The 20559-nt window shown below is 41.8% G+C and overlaps 1 protein-coding gene across 1 annotated transcript in view; it reads left to right on the forward strand.

Annotated features, from left to right (window-relative positions):
- ADGRV1 (adhesion G protein-coupled receptor V1) overlaps window positions 1–20559 on the forward strand; it is a 552816-nt gene that overhangs the window by 194661 nt on the left and 337596 nt on the right. The window contains exons 67-73 of the mRNA XM_027970511.2: window positions 409–628; window positions 2999–3238; window positions 4645–4794; window positions 5927–6400; window positions 12290–12433; window positions 15288–15462; window positions 18635–18770. Of these exons, the coding sequence (XP_027826312.2) occupies window positions 409–628; window positions 2999–3238; window positions 4645–4794; window positions 5927–6400; window positions 12290–12433; window positions 15288–15462; window positions 18635–18770 (1539 nt within the window). The remainder of the gene's footprint in view (window positions 1–408; window positions 629–2998; window positions 3239–4644; window positions 4795–5926; window positions 6401–12289; window positions 12434–15287; window positions 15463–18634; window positions 18771–20559) is intronic.

The raw sequence follows: 20559 nt of genomic DNA on the forward strand, positions 1-20559 counted from the left end.
GGAGAAATGAGTGAGGAATTCCAGGGGGTGGGGTACTGGCGTAGGGCAAAAGGCAGTGAGAGACCATAGTGATTATGGGTCACTTTTTCTCAAATAAAAGAAGAAATACTGATTTTTGTTCTTCTGGATTGAAAAGTCTATAGTCAGAATGTGGAAACATCCTGCAAATCATTTCCTTAATTCATTAAACAATAGAAAAGAAGGGCAGAAAGTCTAATAACTTGCCCGTTACGTAATACTGAAGTTGATCATTTCACGCTACTAGCTAAGCACCCTCTCCTTAGCGCTTGGTGTATGACTACTGTGCCTTGAATATGTATGACCAATTTGGAAAATGACTAGTTATTTGGGTTTTAGAGGCATTTTATTATGTTTAGACTCACAGAATTGCTCCTTCTTGCTATGCAGTGAATTTGAGGAGCCCATTGAAATTATGCTCGTTGGAGCTACTGGTGGAGCGGTCCTTGGGCGCCACCTAGTGTGCAGAATCACGATTGCCAAGAGTGACTCTCCTTTCGGTGTAATAAGATTTCTCAATCAAAGTAGAGTTTCTGTTCCTAATCCCAGTTCCACAATGATTTTACCCTTGATGCTGGAGCGGACCGGAGGACTCTTGGGAGAGATTCAGGTAGAGTTATTCTTTTCTCCATGATTTTAAAAGTAATTTGGTTGATAGATATGGTGTTGGATTTTCTTGTTTCTCAAATCTATTCATTTATTCACAGTCAATACTATTTATTGATTACCAAGTAGATGTAAAGCAGTTTCCAAATCCTGTGAAATACATGAAATGTATGAGGCATCCAGCTGCCTTCAGGGCACTCTTGAGAGAAAGTTAACAGTTAAATGAAGGATTTTGGTAAAATTCATTACGTCGACAAGTGCATTTGTTGAGTGCTTTCCATGTGCCAGACCCTGTCATAGTCCCTGAGAACGCGCAGGTTAGGAGGACACAGTTCATCCCTGTTCTCTTAGAATTTTCAAACAATAAGCAAACAAATTGCTATAAATTTCCGTTTTAGAACTGCTTTTGCTGCATCCCACAGACTTTGGATTTCTGTGTTTTTGCTGTCATTTGTTTCTCGGTCTTTTTTGATTTCCTCTTTGATTTCTTCAGTGATCCATTGGTTGTCTAGTAACATATTTTTCCCCTCTAGCTACCCTTGATTAGATGGTAAGGGTGTGATATTTAAGCCGAAAGAGGTGCTCATGTAACCATTAGGGGGCTGAGCGTTTGGGCAGAGGAATGAGACGGTACAGATCTACAGACCTGGTATGCTTGAGGTGCAAAGAGTTCCACAAGGTGGGTGGGCTTGGAAATGAAGGGATAACAGCCCAAGTTAGATCAGAGGGGCCTGTAGGTGTTGGACCACAGAGAACTTTCTCAGTCAGGTTGAAGATGAGTCGAAGTGCCAGTAGGACACCATTGGAGAGTTTTAAGCAAAGGGATGATATCAGTGTCACCGGGTCGTCGGCTCATTTAGAACCGCCGAGAAGGATCGTCGGCTCATTTAGAACCGCCGAGAAGGAAGTAGGCTTTGTCCAAAAGCCAGAGGAGGAGCAGGGAGGGGAATGAGAAGCGTGTCGCCCTCTAGGGCCCACAGCAGAGCTAACAATGGCTCAGACCGGGAGAGAGGTCGAGATGGCCAGGCGTGAATAGAGGTTCAGTATATTTTAGAGGAAAAATACACGAGGGCTGATGGAGCCTGAGGGACAGAGAGGAATAAAGGATAACCTAGAAATTTTGGAGGAGCAGCTGGTTACATTGTAGTGCTGTTTATCAAGATGTGGCTGCTTGGGGAAAAGTAAGAGCTCTGCTTTGGCTTTGTTGGTTTGGGATAGCGGCAGAACACCCCAGGGCAAGGTCAGGAAGGCAGGGGGATGTGCAGGTATGGGTTAGGGGGAGGTCAGGGCTGCAAACACCGATCTGAAAGATGGTGACGCACTTGGAGGCATTTGAAACTCTGAGGCCTGAGGAGTATAGACAGGGATGGAAAGGATACAGACCCAAGTCCTGGGCCCCCCGCATTTATAGATTTGAGGAGGGAGAACCAGCCAAGAAGACTGAGATGTAGAGAAGGAAAATTAGGACGACTTGTGCCGTGTAAGTATCACATAAGCCAAGGAAGATGGGACACAGTGTTTCCAGAGAAAGAAGTGGTTAGCTGTATCTCACACCGATCAAAGATGAAAGAAGCAAAGACAAGTGGATGTGAAAAGTATATAATTCCTTATGGATGTGAAAAGTATATAATTTTAAATTACACAAACTTTAAATGATGCCTTTGTTGCAACATAAAAATTGTTTCTTATAACTCTGAACATTTCTGTTTCTCTTATGCTAAGAATTTATTTAAGTGTACTTGTTGCTGCATATCCAACAGAGTTTTCACATGATTCGGATAGGTTTTGATGAATAGAACCTGTGCACTAGCAAGACAGTCTGTACTTGTATTTATCAGAGTTTGCGAGTGGCCCAGTCATGTCTGATTCTGTGACCCCAGGGCCTACAGCCCGCCAGGCTCCTCTGTCCATGGGATTCTCCAGGCAAGAGCACTGGAGTGGGCTGCCATGTCCTCCTCCAGGGGATCTTCCCAACCTGGGGTTTGAACCTGGGTCTCCTGCTTTGGCAGGCAGATTCTTTACTACTGAGCCACCTGGAAAGCCCTACAAGGTTTTTATTACTCACATATATATATGTGTTTAGAGTATGTACTTTTATATTTTTGGTGTCCTGTGATGTTGACAAATGACCAGGTATTCAGATTTTTCGTTACTTATTAGACACTGTTGTTCATGAAAATGGATATTCTATAGATTACATAGTTTATGTTTGTAAAGATTATTTTAAACAGCATGAGTTGATAACATAGGACTTTGTGGGAGATATTCTAGAATAACTTTCACATGTATGTATATATTTTTAATACTGCCTGTCCTGCAGAGTAGTTATTTGTTGAAAGCTGATTGTTTTCTTTAAAAACTAAACACCCTGCAGGTGAACTGGGAGATAGTAGGACCCAATTCTCAGGAAGCCTTACCATCACAGAACCAGGACATCGCAGACCCGGTGAGCGGGTCCTTCTCTTTTGGAGATGGGGAAGGTGGAGTGAGAAGCATCATTCTGGGAATCTATCCACATGATGACATTGAAATTGAAAAGACTTTCATCATTAAACTTAAACTTGTGAAAGGAGAAGCCCAATTAGACTCCACAGCTAAAGATATTACATTAACAGTAAGTCTGACTTTATTCTTCCCACAGAATTTCGGCTTTAAAGGATCTTTCAGAACATGTGCTTACATTTGTTGAAACTCTGTGGCCTTATGATAAATTAAAAGTTATAAAACCCAATGAAGTTGTTGCAATTCCTGTGGGTCAGATGTTCTGGTTGTTATATTAGTTTATTACATAGCCTGATACTGATAATTCTTTAAGATACTGAGAAATAGTTATTTTACACTTTTTGAGAAAATTTGATGTTTTGGGGAGATTTGGCACTTTTCAAAAGAAGGCATTTGTTGTATCATAAACATTGGATATCTTTGCCATTAAAGAGTGTCAGAGTTCACAGGTAATCACAAGTCAGACTGTTGAAAGGAAGAATGGTACTTTTTCAGTCAGTGCAGTGATGGTGTGAGTCAGATCCAGATATAGTTTATTTGGTATGAATCACCCAGTCCACTGGGGCAGAAAGTCCTGGAAACCAAAGTTACTGGAAAAAAAGGTAGAGAGATGCACCCTTTTCTAAGTTTGAAAAGCCTGTTTTATGTGGGATCTGTATCAGTCAGATATCCCCAGAGAACTGGAGCTGTTAATGTTGGGAAACAGATATGAAGAAAGAGAGAAATTTTATAAGGAATTATACCCCATAACTGTGGGTCTGGCAAGTCAGAATCCATGAAACAGCTGGAAGAAATCCGTAGAGCAGGCAGGAAGCTCAGGAACGAGCTGAAGTTGCCTTCTTGAGTCTGAATTTTGTGGCGAAGGGCAGCAGGCTGGAAATGCAAGCAGGTTTCCTAAATTATGGTCTTGAGGCAGAACTCCTTTTTCTCCGGGACGCCTCAGTGTTTGCTCTTTAAAGCTTTCATCTCACTGGATGAGGTCCGTCCACATTACTGAGAATAGTTTTATTGACTTCGTCAGCTGGTTGTCAGTTTTAACCACATCTACAAAATATTACGGCAACATCTGGAGACACTTTAGCCTAGTCAGGCTGACACATAAAATTAACCATCACAGGGCCATTACCTCTCTCCATATTATCAGTCTAAATACATCATAACCAGTAGAAAGAGGTTGGCTAAACTTAACTGGTTAAATGAAGCAAACATGAGGTGAGTAAAGCTAATCCAGGCTTTGCAGTTCTATCCTTTTAAGGTTCTACAGATTGTCATTTTCTGAACACTTATCCGCATTATCCTTGAGGAGTAAGAACCTTCTTGCTTTAGGTAACAGTCAGGGAAAGGAAGGTTTGTAAGAGTTACATAGCCAGATACAATCATGCCCAAGTGTCCTTATTGTGCTTCTTTCATTCCCTCAGTTTATCTCGTACATACACAACATATCAGGGTGCTGGTACGTTGGATACTGTAATTTCATCCATAGCTGTTACATATGTCTCCCCTCTGCTCTCTTTCTAGATAGAGAAGTTTGGTGATCCTAATGGAGTGATTCAGTTTGCTCCCGAGTCTTTGTCTGAGGAGACCTATTTGGAGCCATCCACTCTGGAAGGGCCCCTGATCATTACCTTCTTTGTCAGAAGAATCAAGGGTGTTTCAGGAGAGATTATGGTACCGTTTTTCTTTGGATTTTTAAGCAGAGTGATCGTTTGCCTGATGGTTGTGGTTGAGAAGAACAGAGAAACTGCATGTTCTGGAGAATTAGAGTTTTTGATAAACTGAAGTGACATGAATTTTCACACATGCTGAGGTTCACCAAGGCCCCTTTGGGCTGGCTCGCTGGCACCAAGCTCTGGTTATCTCTTTAAATATTCAGTTGCAGTTAGGTTAAAAAATCTTTCTCATATTTAATCACAAAGAATATGATTGAACTATTTTGTAATTTCTTGTTTGCTATAAGTGAAAGTGAAAGTGAAGTTGCTCAGTCATGTCTGACTCTTTGTGACCCCGTGGACTGTAGCCTACCAGGCTCCTTGGTCCATGGGATTTTCCAGGCAAGAGTACTGGAGTGGGTTGCCATAAGTGAAGCTTTTTCTACTTAACAAGACTATCCATGATTTTTACAAATTGCTTAGTATATTCTTTATTCTCAATATCATTGAGATGCCCTTATAAATTATCAAGATATTCATTGAACAGATCAAGTTTATCTTTTGCTAGCTAAATTTATTTTGTGAAATCTCTCTATAAACTTAGCTTTTCCCCTGTATTGGAGATTAATTGTTACTTTTCTTCAGGTGAAGCTTAATGGAAGTAAAAAAATTTTGGAAAATAAATTTTTTAGAGATTTTTTGGGGAGAAATTCTTAATTTTTAAAATCTTAGATATCCTCTTTTTATTAAAAACAAACAGAAACCAATTCCAATGTGAATATCAGATTATCTGCTTAATGTTTTACCCTCAAATATGGTCTTGTTCACTGTTGAATGTACTTGTGGAACTGGTATGGTATTTTAAAGTTAACTTGTTTCTCTTTATCTTTTCAAATTATGTTACTAATTTAGAAGCAGGTGAAATGAGATTTTGTCATCCTGTCCTGCAAATGGCATTTGATAGCCTGAAAGAGTTAAGACAGTTTCTGAATTACTTAAGTAGAGATACTTGGAAAATTTAAATTTGAATATATTGATGCACACTTATATAGGCAAGCTTTTTATATATAATTGAGGTAAACGAATTTAAAGGATTTTGATGAAATACACTGCGTTATTTGACTTTGTTGGTGTTCTTCCTTTTGTTTTAGGTTTATTGGGAATTAAGTAGTGAGTTTGATATTACTGGAGACTTTCTCTCTACAAAAGGAATTTTCACCATTGCTGATGGAGACAGTGAAGCCAGCTTTGATGTTCATTTGCTGCCAGATGATATTCCTGAGATAGAGGAAGTGTATGTGCTCCAGCTTGTTTCAGTCAAGGGAGGAGCAAAACTGGATACAGAAAAGTGTGTCATTCGGCTCTCTGTTCCTGCAAATGACGACCCGCATGGAATATTTGCCCTGTATTCAGATCATCAGTCCGTACTTATCGGGCAGAACCTTCGTAGATTGATCCAAATTAATGTAACCCGGCTTGCGGGCACATTTGGAGATGTGGCTGTTAGATATCGAATATCATCTGACTCCAAGGCGCAGTCTGTTGTTACAGAAAATGCAGAGAGGCAGTTGGTGGTCAGAGATGGTACCAGATATAAAGTGGACTCAGTGCCAGTCCAGGGGCAGGTTTGTAGCATCTCTTTCGTTTTCCCAGTCATTCCAAAAGATGCCTTCAAGAAAACGCTTGTTAATCTCATGATCAGTTTAAAATCTGATTTCGATATTTAAATGGAACCATGGAAAATGCCTTAGAAAATGCATAGTAATTTTGGGGTAATACATATATTGCTGCTAAGTTGCTTCAGTCGTGTGCGACTCTGTGAGACCCCATAGATGGCAGCCCACCAGGCTCCCCCATCCCTGGGATTCTCCAGACAAGAACACAGGAGTGGGTTGCCATTTCCTCCTCCAATGCATGAAAGTGAAAAGTGAAAGTGGAGTCGCTCAGTCGTGTCTGACTCTTCACGACCCCGTGGACTGCAGCCCACCAGGCTCCTCCATCCATGGGATTTTCCAGACAAGAGTACTGGCATGGGGTGCCATTGCCTTGGTATTTGCAAATTATAAGTGAATAAGTATCTGTTCCTTCCTGGAGATAAACACACACTCACATTACACACACATGTACGTACTGGATGCTTATTGAGGGGGAGATATTTGTAGGTTTCCTTGCACTCCTATCTGGAGAAGGAAATGGCAGCCCACTCTAGTATTCCTGCCTGGAGAATTCCAAGGACAGAGGAGCCTGGTGGGCTATAGCCCATGGGGTCACAAAGAGTCGGACACGACTGAGTGACTAACACTTGTGCTCTTACTGAAGATCAGTGCAGTGAGAGACGGATACATGTTTCCTGGGGTTTGACGGGGCTACATGGTATCTGCCTTTCTCTCCTTGAAAATCTGCCACCCAGGAAGTCAACTATGGTTTTTTTGTTAATGAGGAGAGAAGACAGCAGACTATTCTGCCAATATATCAGATGAAAGTGGCAGGAACCAAGTGGGTGCCCAGCATTCTTTCTCACTCTGAGCCACAGAAAGTGATTTGAGGGACTGTCTTAATCCTTCCAAGATGATACCTAATCTCCTTCCATATGCATGGGAGAGGAGCTCATTTATCTCACACATGGGATGCATTGCAGCAGTGGGGATTGTTATCTCATCGCCATGGAAGGCCGTGCCAGAGGGTAGCCAGACTGGAGTCATCTTGAGAATGGTATGAGGTGGATTGTGAAGTTAGGAGACAGTAAAAAGGGTCATTGGAAGAGTGTACATTTCTGTGGTGGAATGGCGATGAGCTGAATTCTGAAGTCTCTGATGAACATACAAATGGATTCCATGAAAGGTGAAATGTTTGGCTGCCTGCCAGTGTTATTCAAGAAAGGACTACAGAACTGAGGCAAGACCCTTGTCATTCTTCCTCAAAGCAACTCCCCACCTGCTCCAGAGGTGCCGGAAGATTGATGGAAAGGTCCAAGAAGGGCTGGAGAAGTACTAAAGAGTCATGCCATGATCCCTTTCCCACCTTAGATCTTTAGCTGTGGATTGAGCAAGAACTGGGATAAATAGAGGAGTTTTAATGGAGTGTGAGATGAAAGTTTTTACTGGTATGGATCTGGCCTTTACCTTCATAAAAAATGACAGGAAGCTTTGAGATCTACACACAACATTGTCAAAGTTAAGTGCCAAGAAACCCTACAAAGCAGTAAGAGGACAGAAATGAGACAGCTTCCTGTTTATAGTCCACTAAGTTCAGCCCACTCAGTAATGGATGACCTTGGTTTCACTTAAGCCTATGATCCATAGAAAATTTGCTACCTTTTGACATGGTATACTAATTGGTACCTCAAACTACCGCATAATTGCACTCATCTCACATGCTAGTAAAGTAATGCTCAAAATTATCCAAGCCAGGCTTCAGCAATATGTGAACCGTGAACTTCCTGATGTTCAAGCTGGTTTTAGAAAAGGCAGAGGAACCAGAGATCAAATTGCCAATATCCACTGGATCATGGAAAAGCAAGAGAGTTCCAGAAAAACATCTATTTCTGCTTTATTGACTATGCCAAAACCTTTGACTCTGTGGATCACAATAAACTGTGGAAAATTCTGAGAGAGATGGGAATACCAGACCACCTAACCTGCCTCTTGAGAAATCTGTATGCAGGTCAGAAAGCAACAGTTAGAACTGGACATGGAACAACAGACTGGTTCCAAATAGGAAACGGAGTATGTCAAGGCTATATATTATCACCCTGCTTATTTAACTGATATGCAAAGTTCATCATGAGAAACGGTGGACTGGAAGAAACACAAGCTGGAATCAAGATTGCCGGGAGAAATATCAATAACCTCAGATAGGCAGATGACACCACCCTTATGGCAGAAAGTGAAGAAGAACTAAAGAGTCTCTTGATGAAAGTGAAAGAGGAGAGTGAAAAGTTGGCTTAAAGCTCAACATTCAGAAAACAAAGATCACGGCATCTGGTCCCATCACTTCATGGGAAATAGGTGGGGAAACAGTGGAAACAGTGTCAGACTTTATTTTTTGGGGCTCCAAAATCACTGCAGATGGTGATTGCAGCCATGAAATTAAAAGACGCTTACTCCTTGGAATGAAAGTTACGACCAACCTAGATAGCATATTCAAAAGCAGAGACATTACTTTGCCGACTAAGGTCCGTCTAGTCAAGGCTATGGTTTTTCCAGTAGTCATGTATGGATGTGAGTTGGACTGTGAAGAAAGCTGAGCGCCGAAGAATTGATGGTTTTGAACTGTGGTGTTGGAGAAGACTCTTGAGAGTCCCTTGGACTGCAAGGAGATCCAACCAGTCCATTCTGAAGGAGATCAGTCCTGGGATTTCTTTGGAAGGAATGATGCTAAAGCTGAAACTCCAGTACTTTGGTCACCTCATGGGAAGAGTTGACTCATTGAAAAAGACTCTGATGCTCGGAGGGATTGGGGGCAGGAGGAGAAGGGGACGACAGAGGATGAGATGGCTGAATGGCATCACTGACTCGATGGACAGATATACTATATATATATATGTATATATATATCATATATATTTATTTCACAAGGGGTAAGATCCTTGATCTACCTAGCTTTTAAATGATCTCTTGGGGTACCTGAGACATTTTGAAGGATGATCATCCTCTTTTCCTTTCACCTTGAATGCTTAATGACTTCATAAAGATCTTAACTTTCCTAATAACTGTCCTTTGAGGTATCTATGGATATCTTCACATCTGTTCTGAACCTATATTAATTATTTTTATGATTTCTATATTCAGTAAAGAGTAGCAACAGTTTACTAGCTTGCACATACATGAAAGCTTCTCTCATTGGCATGCTTTAACATCTTTCATTAATACGATTAAATTTTCCTGGGTTCCTTCTGTCTCTACGTTCCAGGATGTGTGGTGTAGGCTGCTCCTAGATGGTTAGGTGTTGCTCTGTGCATTAGTCTCCAAGGTGACCCTTAGGGGCCAAGTGTGACACGTGCTAAAGCGAGGGGAGGATTTTCCCAGTGGTCCCTTTCTTGCCTCACACCCCGAGTGCTCTTGAAGTTTGGGATGTTAGTTACAAGGTACATACAATTGTCCCTGCTGCACCCTCCTAATAAATGTTAGGATTTCAGCTGGGTCAGCCACAGGGAAGGACCTTCAAGTGGGTGTTGGAACAGAATGAGTTTCCATTAGGTTCTGAAAACTGGAAGACTCTTGATGTTGATTTAACATGAGGGTCAGAGTGAACAGTTCACCATCTGGTTAACAAGGTTAACGACAGGCTTCTTAGATGAAGTGATGGCAAGAATCACTAGTACACTAAAGAAACCTGTGTTTAAGAGAGCTTACAATGCAAGATAAGATTATATCCATTGTTGTCATCTATTCAAGTATTTACGGGGCATTTACCATGGGTCAGCAGTTGTGAGAAGTACCACAGACACAGTGATCATGGGGTGTAATCCCTGTTGTCACACTGCTCCCTGTCGATGCAGGAGAAGGCCCTTTAACAGCCAGTTATAAAAGTGAGTAAGTAGGCAGTATTCAAGATGCACAGAGGATATTATGGTTGAGTAAATTCTATTCGTGCCAAAAGCCATCAAGAATGATGGGCAATCTGTAGAATGGTTCTGTAATGCCCTCCTGGGTCCAGAACATGAGGGAGCATAACAGAACATGCTCGACTCCTAAAAACCTTCAAGTTCCTTTTCAAATTAGTCACCCTGCTTTCCTTCTGTAGGCAAACTAGCATTTCCCCAAGTGTCCCGTTGACTCCTGTTCAAACTTTAATGTCTTATCACTGCACGCTGGGGTCCTGGCATGCCACACGAGTTCTTGTGCTGAATGGGCCCGTGAACGGAGCTGGGTGGCAAGGCACAAATGCCTGGGTGCTTTGAGCTGACATCTGGCCCTTCGATTTTTAGGACATGGAAACAGAAACATGCTTAGCTGCCCAGCCAGTGCACTGCATCGGGGGGGCGGGGGGCACTCCTTCAGGGAGAGGAGGGAGGCACACGATTGGAGTCAGGAGGCTGATTTATGTCTTGTTTCCTCAGCCCTTGATCTGTGCTTCATGATCAGTGAATGTCATTTTGAAAAAATGAAGATTGATCGAATGAGTAAAACATCTGTTCCCCTCATGTTGCACATTGGAAACCACCATAGTACATTACACATTTGGGTGGTTTGATGTGTGTTTAAGTAAATTACACTTAAAAGAAGAATAGACCTCACAGAAATGGTTATTTTTACATCCAGTAAAGATGTATAGAGTCGTTAGTAATATTCCACATTATGGCAGCGTATCCATTATCATTAGCAAGGTTTCTATGGACAAATGTAAGTGCTAAAAAAAAAACTCTGTAAAGTAATGGTCGTGGTGGTGGTGGTTTTGTTGCTAAGTCGTGTCCGACTCGTGGGATCCCGTGGACCGTATCCTGCCAGGCTCCTCTGTCCATGGGGTTCTGCAGGTAAGAATACTGGAGTGGGTTGCCATCTCCTTCTCCACTGTAAAGTAATACAAGTTTTTAAATTCAGGATTTCCCTATTTTGTTGGATTCTGAAACTTTGAAAATTGGTAGTCTAATACATGGTGTTAGAAGTTTTTACTTGTCCAAAATAATTGGATAATCAGTGTACCTATATCATTATCTGTTTTCAGTAAATGTCATTAGAGTTATTAGTTCCTACCCAGTGAAGAAGGAGAAAGTGAGTTTTACTGGTCTTAGGAGCTGACACTTTTCACCACTGTACTCCCTTCATTCTTGGAACACGTGATTCTATCGCTGAGACTCCTGGGATTCTCATCATTCTTTAGGTCATCCAGGCTTCCCTGGTAGCTCAGCTGGTAAAGAATCCTGCAGTGCAGGAGACCCTGGTTCAATTCCTGGGTCTAGAAGATCCCCTGGAAAAGAAATAGGCTACCACTGCAGTATTCTTGGGCTTCCGTGGTGGCTCAGCTGCTAAAGAATCTGCCCACAATACAGGAGACCTGGGTTTGATTCCTGGGTTGGGAAGATCCTCTGGAGAAGGTACAGGCTACCCACTCCAGTATTCTTGGGCTTCCTTGGTGGCTAAGATGATAGAGAATCTGCCTGTAATGCAGGAGACCTGGGCTCGATCCCTGGGTTGGGAAGATCCCCTGGAGGAGGGCATGGCAACACACTCCAGTATTTTTGCCTCGAGAATCCGTATGGACAGAGGAGCCTGGCAGGCTACAGTCCATGGGGTTGCAAAGAGTTGGACATGGCTGAGCAACGAAGCACAGCACACACAGGCATACATGGTGAATTTGAAAATTTTTGGTATTTTTAAAATAATATATGACTCTCACTCTTAGCCTAAATGTCTTCAGCATGGGCCTTTGTTTTATAATGTGGGGGAAAAGGCATATATTGATGAAACTGATACAAAATGAGGCAAGTGCTAATGACTCACTTCACATGTCAGTATTTTTCTTTGAAAATTATTTGTTGCTAATAAAAAGTCACTTATACTGTTTGTTTATAGGTCTTCCTACCCCTGGGCTCAAATTTCACCTTACAGCTGGTGACCGTGATGCTTGTTGGTGGAAGTTTCTATGGCGTGCCCAAAATTCTCCAGGAAGCAAAATCCGCCATCCTTCCAGTTCCAGAGAAAGCTGCCAATTCTCAGGTACTTGGCACTGGGTGTGGTACTCCCCCGGAACCACTAGAGGGCAACTCTTACAGGAAGGACTAAGATTCTTAAAGAGTTTGATTTCTTAAATCTATGTAATCCTGTGAATATCTAATTTAAGCATTATGGATACCCTATATGAAAGTAATCTGGCAATTTTTGTCAGTAGATGGAAAACCATATCTCCTTTTTTGAGTTTAAAAAAGTCTGTATCTTGTAGCATGTAAGGTACAGAATTTTTATTTGAATGTAAGGTATAGAATTTTAAAAATAACGGTCACCTAGCGTCAAAACTTCTGCTTTCCTGATAATGAATATTTAATATTGAGATATTTTATGCTAAAAATTAAAATTAGAATGAAGCATCAGTTAATATTTCAGACTTTCTCATTTACTGACATTGTGAATATTTAATCTGTGGGGCTTTCTTTTTTTTACTGTGGCAAGCTTGTGCTAATGCAGATGAAAGCTAGTGGCACACTTAGGTATTTGAATCTTCTGCCTAAGTTCATTTTAGGGAAGATTGTTCCCCAATCACTCCATAATTCACAAGAGAACAAAGAATGCCTTGAGGGTTTTGCTTCCTGCGTAGGCCAGTTCTGTCAGTGTGGGAACAAGACAGGGCTGCTGTCTCTGGCTGTGGTACCGTGTGTGTTTTATAAACCGTGAGAAGATGCCAGCCTGCATCCCACTCCCTCGGGTGGGGGCTCCTTCAGCTTGACCAGGAAGTGGGCATGGCGTCTGTCCAGACAGACACTCGAGGCAGGAGTGTTAAGGCCTGGCCAACGGCTTAGTAACAGGGTCTGTGGCCATAAGGGGTGGTCTTCAAGTTACCACCTCCTGGGCTGCTGCCTCCCAGGGAATGAATTTGCTTTGCCCCTAAAGTGGAACCCACGGTGTTAAAAATAACTGAGAGGAATGGTTTTTGTCTGCAGCTCCTCTGTTCAAGAGGGAGTGAGAGTAGAGCATATAATGCTTTGATGTTTTATCTTCTTTTGTTCATAGGTCGTTATAACAAAGATTGCTTTCAACCTGAACCATTCAGTTGGTGTAGTGAACTATTTTCTATTCCTTGTCTCTGCTTACAACACTGTGTTACCTCAAAGGGCTAGATCACGGCCAGTCAGAGTGTGTTCCTGTCCTTGGTGTATCCTTCTATACTCCTTACCAGTATTTGAGTGTGTGTGTGTGTGTGTGTGTGTGTGTGTGTGTGTGTGTTGCGCACATGTGATGTTGCTAGGATACTTTCAAACAGCCTTTAACTATGTAGCAAGCATGAGCTGAGATATACTACAGATTTTGGCAGTTGCTAAGCAGAAAGCTTGCTGTAATAGGGAATCTAGACGGGTGTCAAGTTGAAGTTGTTTTTCTTTTCTGTGGCTTCAGAAGCTGTCCTGTGGCCATCTCACACTTTTCTGCTCCTTTCCAATCCAATTTAAAATGGGGAGAATGAGCCTTAATATAGAACTGTTGATCCTATGGTATCCCAAATTTATAGATATTGGGACCAAAAGAGGTAAACTAAGTTGTCCAAATAATAATGTGAAGCCAGGAATCTGGTTTTATTTCTATTCTCTGACCAGAACTTATTTTATCTATAAATCTAGATTTATACGGTACTCTGGGAAGGTTGGCCCTAAAAACCAGATCTTACTTTATGTGGATGAAAAATATCATCATTTAAACAAATATTTGAAGGTTTCTGATCCTCAAAAAAAGATATTAAATTGAATCAAAGGCTGAAAAAATCCTTAATAGAAAATCTAGTTCATGGTGCTCATTTTATAAATTCATTGTTGTATCTCAGAAAGAAGTCAAAGTTTAGTTTTAGACAGAACAGTTTCTATAAAGACCCATCAGTTCAGTTCAGTCACTCAGTCATGTCTGACTCTTTGTGATCCCATGGACTATAGCACGCCAGGCCTCCCCGTCCATCACAAACTCCCAGAGTTTACTCAAACTCATGTCCATTGCGTCAGTGATGCCATACAACCATCTGATTCTCTGTCATCCCCTTCTCCTGCCTTCAATCTTTCCCAGCATCAGGGTCTTTTCCAATGAATCAGCTCTTCGCATCAGGTGGCCAAAGTATTGGAGTTTCAGCTTCAGCATCAGTCCTTCCAATGAATATTCAGGACTGATTTCCTTTAGGATGGACTGGTTGGATCTCCTTGCAGTCCAAGGGACTCTCAGGAGTCTTCTCCAACACCACAGTTCAAAAGAATCAATTATTCGGCGCTCAGCTTTCTTTATTTGTTGCTTTGTTGCTAAGTCGCTTCAGTCATGTCCGACTCTGTGACCTCATAGACGGCTCCACCATCCCTGGGATTCTCCAGGCAAAAACACTGGAATGGGTTGCCATTTCCTTCTCCAATGCAGGAAAGTGAAAAGTGAAAGGGAAGTTGCTTAGTCGTGTCTGACTTTTAGCGACCCCATGGACTGCAGCCTGCCAGGCTCCTCCAACCATGGGATTTTCCAGGCAAGAGTACTGGAGTGGGGTGCCATTGCCTTCTCCAAGCTTTCTTTATAGTCCCATATAAAGACCCATAGCAAGTCATTAAAATGCCAGTTTTAATCTTTTCATTTAACCATAGTTACAATTGTATTTTTAGATACTGTTAATTTGGAATTCACATTTTGATAATAAAGCTATAACTATAATCAAAGTTAGAAATAGGATACAGTTTCAAAATTCAGGTTCCATTTCTTAAATACTATTCTTTAATCAAAAGTATTTTAGAGCAGAGAAATATATTGTGTAAACAAAGAGAAAGTTGAGTTTTAACCCACTCCTCAGAAAACAGGAACCTTTAGAGAAAAAGAAAATATTCTAAGCATGTTTTCCTCTCAGGTTGGGTTTGAATCTACTGCTTTTCCACTCACGGACATCGCTGCCGGGACAAGCCAAGCTGTGATTTCTAGGAGAGGCACATATGGCTCTCTCAAGGTTTCCTGGGCAGCTGGATACGTTCCTGGGTCAGAAATCCCTGAATTCACTGCTGTTGGCAACATGACCCCCAAAGTAGGTGAGTTGTGTCTTTTCTAGGGTTTTATCTGTGGAACGTGGAAATGTATCATTGGCCACTAATTTTCTAGGATCCTCTTCACTCTGGACAATGAATGAGCTAGCTGTTTGCCTTCTAATCCAGTCTTCTCATATTTAAGTGATCAGAATTGCACTGAAATTAAAAACGTCATACCTGACCTGAAAATGATGGTCTTCAGCAGCCTGCTCTGTTTAAGCACGTTGCTTAGTTGCTGTCATGTCCGAATCTTTGCTACCCCATGGACTGTAGCTTGCCAGGCTCCTGTGTCCATGGGGTTTCCCAGGCAAGAATACTGGAATGGGTTGCTATTTCCTACTCCAGAAGATCTTCTTGATCCAGGGTTTAAACCCACATCTCCTGCATAGTAGGGAGATTCTTTACCACTGAGTCACCTGGGAAACCCCAGGTTTATACATGAGGAGTTTGTTAAAAGTAACTCTAAAAACCTAATGTGGCCCATGCGTGTCAGTCACTTAGTCATGTCTGACTCTTTGCAACCCCTTGGATTGTAGCCTGTGAGGTCCTTCTGTCCATGGGGTTCTCCAGGCAAGAATACTGGAGTGGGTTGCCATTTCCTTCTCCAGGGGATCTTCCTGACCCAGGGATTGAACCTGGGTCTCCTGCATTGGAGGCAAATACTTCACCATCTGAGCTATCAGTTCAGTTCAGTTCAGTCGCTCAGTCACGTCCGACTCTTTGCGACCCCATGGACCAGAGCATGCCAGGCCTCCCTGTCCATCACCGACTCCCGGAGTTTACTCAAAATCATGTCCATTGTGTCGGTGATGCCATCCAACCGTCTCATCCTCTGTCGTCCCCTTCTCTTCCTGCCCTCAATCTTCCCAGCATCAGGGTCTTTTTAAATGAGTCAGCTCTTCACATCAGGTGGCCAAAGTATTGGAGTTTCAGCTTCAACATCAGTCCTTCCAATGAACACCCAGAACTGGTCTCCTTTAGAATGGACTGGTTGGATCTTGAGTCCAAAAGACTCTCAAGAGTCTTCTCCAACACCACAGTTCAAAAGCATCAATTCTTCGGTGCTCAGCTTTCTTTATAGTCCAACTCTCACATCCATTCATGACTACTGGAAAAACCAGAGCCTTGACTTTGTTGGCAAGTGATGTCTCTGCTTTTTAACGTGCTGTCTAGGTTGGTCAAAACTTTCCTTCCAAGGAGTAGCGTCTTTTAATTTCATGGCTGCAATCACCATCTGCAGTGATTTTGGAGCCCAAAAAATGAAGTCAGCTACTGTTTCTACTGTTTCCCCATCTATTTGCCATGAAGTGATGGAACTGGATGCCATGATCTTAGTTTTCTGAATGTTGAGTTTTAAACCAACATTTTCACTCTCCTCTTTCACTTTCATCAAGAAGCTCTTTAGTTCTTCTTCACTTTCTGCCAGAGGGTGGTGTCATCTGCATATCTGAGGTGATTGATATTTCTCCCGGCAATCTTGATTCCAGCTTGTGCTTTATCCAGACCAGTGTTTCTCATGATGAACTCTGCATAGAAGTTAAATAAGCAGGGTGACAATATACAGCCTTGACATACTTGGAACCAGTCTGTTGTTCCATGTCCAGTTCTAACTGTTGCTTTCTGACCTGCATACAGATTTCTCAAGAGGCAAGTCAGGTGGTCTGGTATTCCCATCTCTTTCAGGATTTTCCACAGTTTATTGTGATCCACACAGTCAAAGACTTTGGCATAGTCAATAAAGCAGAAATAGATGTTTTTCTGGAACTCTCTTGCGTTTTCCATTATCCAGCGCATGTTGGCAATTTGACTTCTGGTTCCTCTGCCTTTTCTAAAACCAGCTTGTATATCTGGAAAATCACGATTCATGTACTGCTGAAGCCTGGCTTGCAGAATTTTGAGCATTACTTTACTACCGTGTGAGATGAGTGCAATTGTGCGGTAGTTTGAGCATTCTTTGGCATTGCCTTTCTTTGGGATTGGAATGAAAACTGACCTTTTCCAGTCCTATGGCTACTGCTGAGTTTTCCAAACTTGCTGGCATATTGAGTGCAGCACTTTCACAGCATCATCTTTCAGGATTTGAAATAGCTCAACTGGAATTCCATCACCTCCACTAACTTTGTTCATAGTGATGCTTTCTAAGGCCCACTTGACTTCACATTCCAGGATGTCTGGCTCTAGGTGAGCGATCACACCATTGTGATTATCTGGGCCGTGAAGCTCTTTTTGTACAGTTCTTCTGTGCGTTCTTGCCATTTCTTCTTAATATCTTCTGCTTCTGTTAGGTCCATACCATTTCTGTCCTTTATTGACCCCATCTTTGCATGAAATGTTCCCTCGGTATCTCAAATTTTCTTGACGAGATCTCTAGTCTTTCCCATTCTATTGTTTTCCTCTATTTCTTTGCATTGATTGCTGAGGAAGGCTTTCTTATCTCTCCTTGCTATTCTTTGGAACTCTGCATTCAGATGTTTATATCTTTCCTTTTCTCTTTTGCTTTTGGCTTCTCTTCTTTTCACAGCTATTTGTAAGGCCTCCTCAGACAGCCATTTTGCTTTTTGGCATTTCTTTTTCTTGAGGGTGGTCTTGCTTCCTGTCTCCTGTACAATGTCATGAACCTCCATCCATAGTTCATCAGGCACTCTATCAGATCTAGTCCCTTAAATCTGTTTCTCACTTCCATTGTATAATCATAAGGGATTTGATTTAGGTCATACCTGAATGGTCTAGTGGTTTTCTCTACTTTCTTCAGTTTAATCTGAGCTATAGGGATCCCAGTCCCAATACAATAATAAAAAAAAAAAAGACACACTCTTATATCCATGTATGTGTTCAACTGAATATTTCTGACAGTAAAGCAGCTGTTACTTTCTCTACTTTATTTTGTAGTTATACCATTAGTTCTGTGAGGGTCAGTGACATGCCAGTGTTGGATGGTTTGACCTCTACCTTGTAGAATAGACAGGATTGAAGGCAAGGTTTATGTGGTCTACGGAGCTTCCTCTAAATTTATTTACACCCTGCCCCCACCACTGACTTTTTAAATGTTTTACCTTTTGTAGACCGTCGTAGAATTTTGGAAAAGGAAAGATTTCACTATATTTTTAAGAGTTGAATCCCAATTTAAGAACTCAGAGAAATGAAACCCTGCTTCCTTTTTCCTGTTCCCTGTCAGGGAGGCTTTCCTTTTCCCATGGAGAAGAAAGTAAAAGAGTCTTGCTTTGGACACACCCAAGCCCCGGGCGGCTGGAGGCCTTTGTCGTTCATCTCTCTGGAGTGCAGAGCAGTGTCCCCGGTGGGGCTCAGCTTCGGTAAGACCCCCTTGATTTTTAGCCAAGAAAGTCCCCGAGGGATAAGCTGGAATTTACTGAATCAAACAAAAAAGACAGAAGGATTTTTCTCCTTGAAGCAAAGGCCAAACCAGTTTTAGTTCAGAGCAACACATGGCTGGCATGCCAAAGATGCCACACCACACGCTGCTTGCATGAGGAGAGTTTATCATGACCTCTGGCTCGAGAATGCTGGCTTGAGGTGCCATCTCCAGTAAGAACCATGATGGCAAAGCCATGTATTTTAAAAGGGAACTGTCTTCTGAAAAGGTAGCCCCAAATACCGGATTTTCCTTATTGACAAAGAGTAGGAATAAGAAATCGTAGTAGGATAATACTGTGACTTTTGAGTTAGATTATACCAGTATATTTGCAGGTAAATATGTCCCAACCAAAAGCAGTTGACTTTTCTCATATGTGGGATGGGGTTGATCAGAACAGCAGAGAACAGATCTTAGAGCCAGACTCCTGGGTTTAATCCTGCCTCTGTCACTTACTTGCTGTGTGACTTTGGGAAAGTTACATAATCTTCCTGTTCTTTAGTTTACTTATTTGGAAACTGGGAAAAGTGTGTGGGCAAAACCAATGTGTGTTCAAGTATATTTGTGTACACGCTTATGTATGGGAGATATTGGTTGGTATAATTCAGTATGGCTTTTGATTTAACACACGTCAATCAAAAAGTGGACACAACATATTTTAGGTTAACAAATTCAGTTGCCTTTAATGAGAACAGTAATAGCTATCAGTTTAATTTTTAATTTATTTTATTGATGTATAATTGACTTACAATGTTGTGTTAATTTCTGCTGTATAGTAAAGTAATTCAGGCTAACAGTTTTATAGTGCTTACCCTAGACCAGGCATTGCCTCTATATATGTGTATGTATTTAGATTCGTTTACTCCTACTTTTACTGTTCATGCTAACCATATGACATAGATACTATTGTTAGTCCCATTTTATAGATAAAACAAGTCACAGATAGATTGTATAATGGGCTCAGTGTCACACAGATGATAAGTTTTGGGCCATGATATGAACCTAGGCTGTCTGAACTCATAACTATGACTGACAATAGAAAGTGATGGCTCTAAGTTGTCCTCCCTGAATGCATTTAAATTTAGATGAAAAAAAAAAATCTATTAGCCAGAGAGATAATGTCTGTGGTCTGGATTAGGCTGATGGGCTACTGGTGTTACTTCTGAGATAACTGATTAAGTCACAACAGAATTCCATGAAGTGAAGTGAAAGCCACTCAGTCATGTCTGACTCTTTGCGACCCCATGGACTATATAGTCCATGGAATTCTCCAGGCGAGAATACTGGAGACGGTATTCCCTTCTCCAGGCGATCTTCCCAACCCAGGGATCAAACCCAGGTCTCCCACATTGCAGGCAGATTCTTTACCAGCTGAGCCACCAGGGAAGCCCACAGAATTCCACATGAAAGCACTAAGAACCGATTAGTGTCATCACGGATGATTCTTCCAGTTCATATATAAGATTTTAGCAACATTTGTGTGAGAAAACAGTCCCGTTACCGGCCAGCTGAAACCAGCAAGGATTTTTACATCTAGGAGGGGCAACTCTTCCTGCCTGGTAGATCGGAAATCTGACCGACATCCAGTGAGACTTTGATTTTGGTCCCCTGTGTGCTGATTATGAGAGAGAACCTGCCGTTTCAGATCCTTCAAAGAGCTGCTGTGGGGTGATTGGAGAAACAGACCAGTGACCTCTGAGCGCCTCACCTTGCTAACACTTGTTAGGTCC

Source organism: Ovis aries, chromosome 5 (genome assembly GCF_016772045.2).
Source record: "Ovis aries strain OAR_USU_Benz2616 breed Rambouillet chromosome 5, ARS-UI_Ramb_v3.0, whole genome shotgun sequence".
In the NCBI taxonomy this organism is placed as follows: domain Eukaryota; kingdom Metazoa; phylum Chordata; class Mammalia; order Artiodactyla; family Bovidae; genus Ovis; species Ovis aries.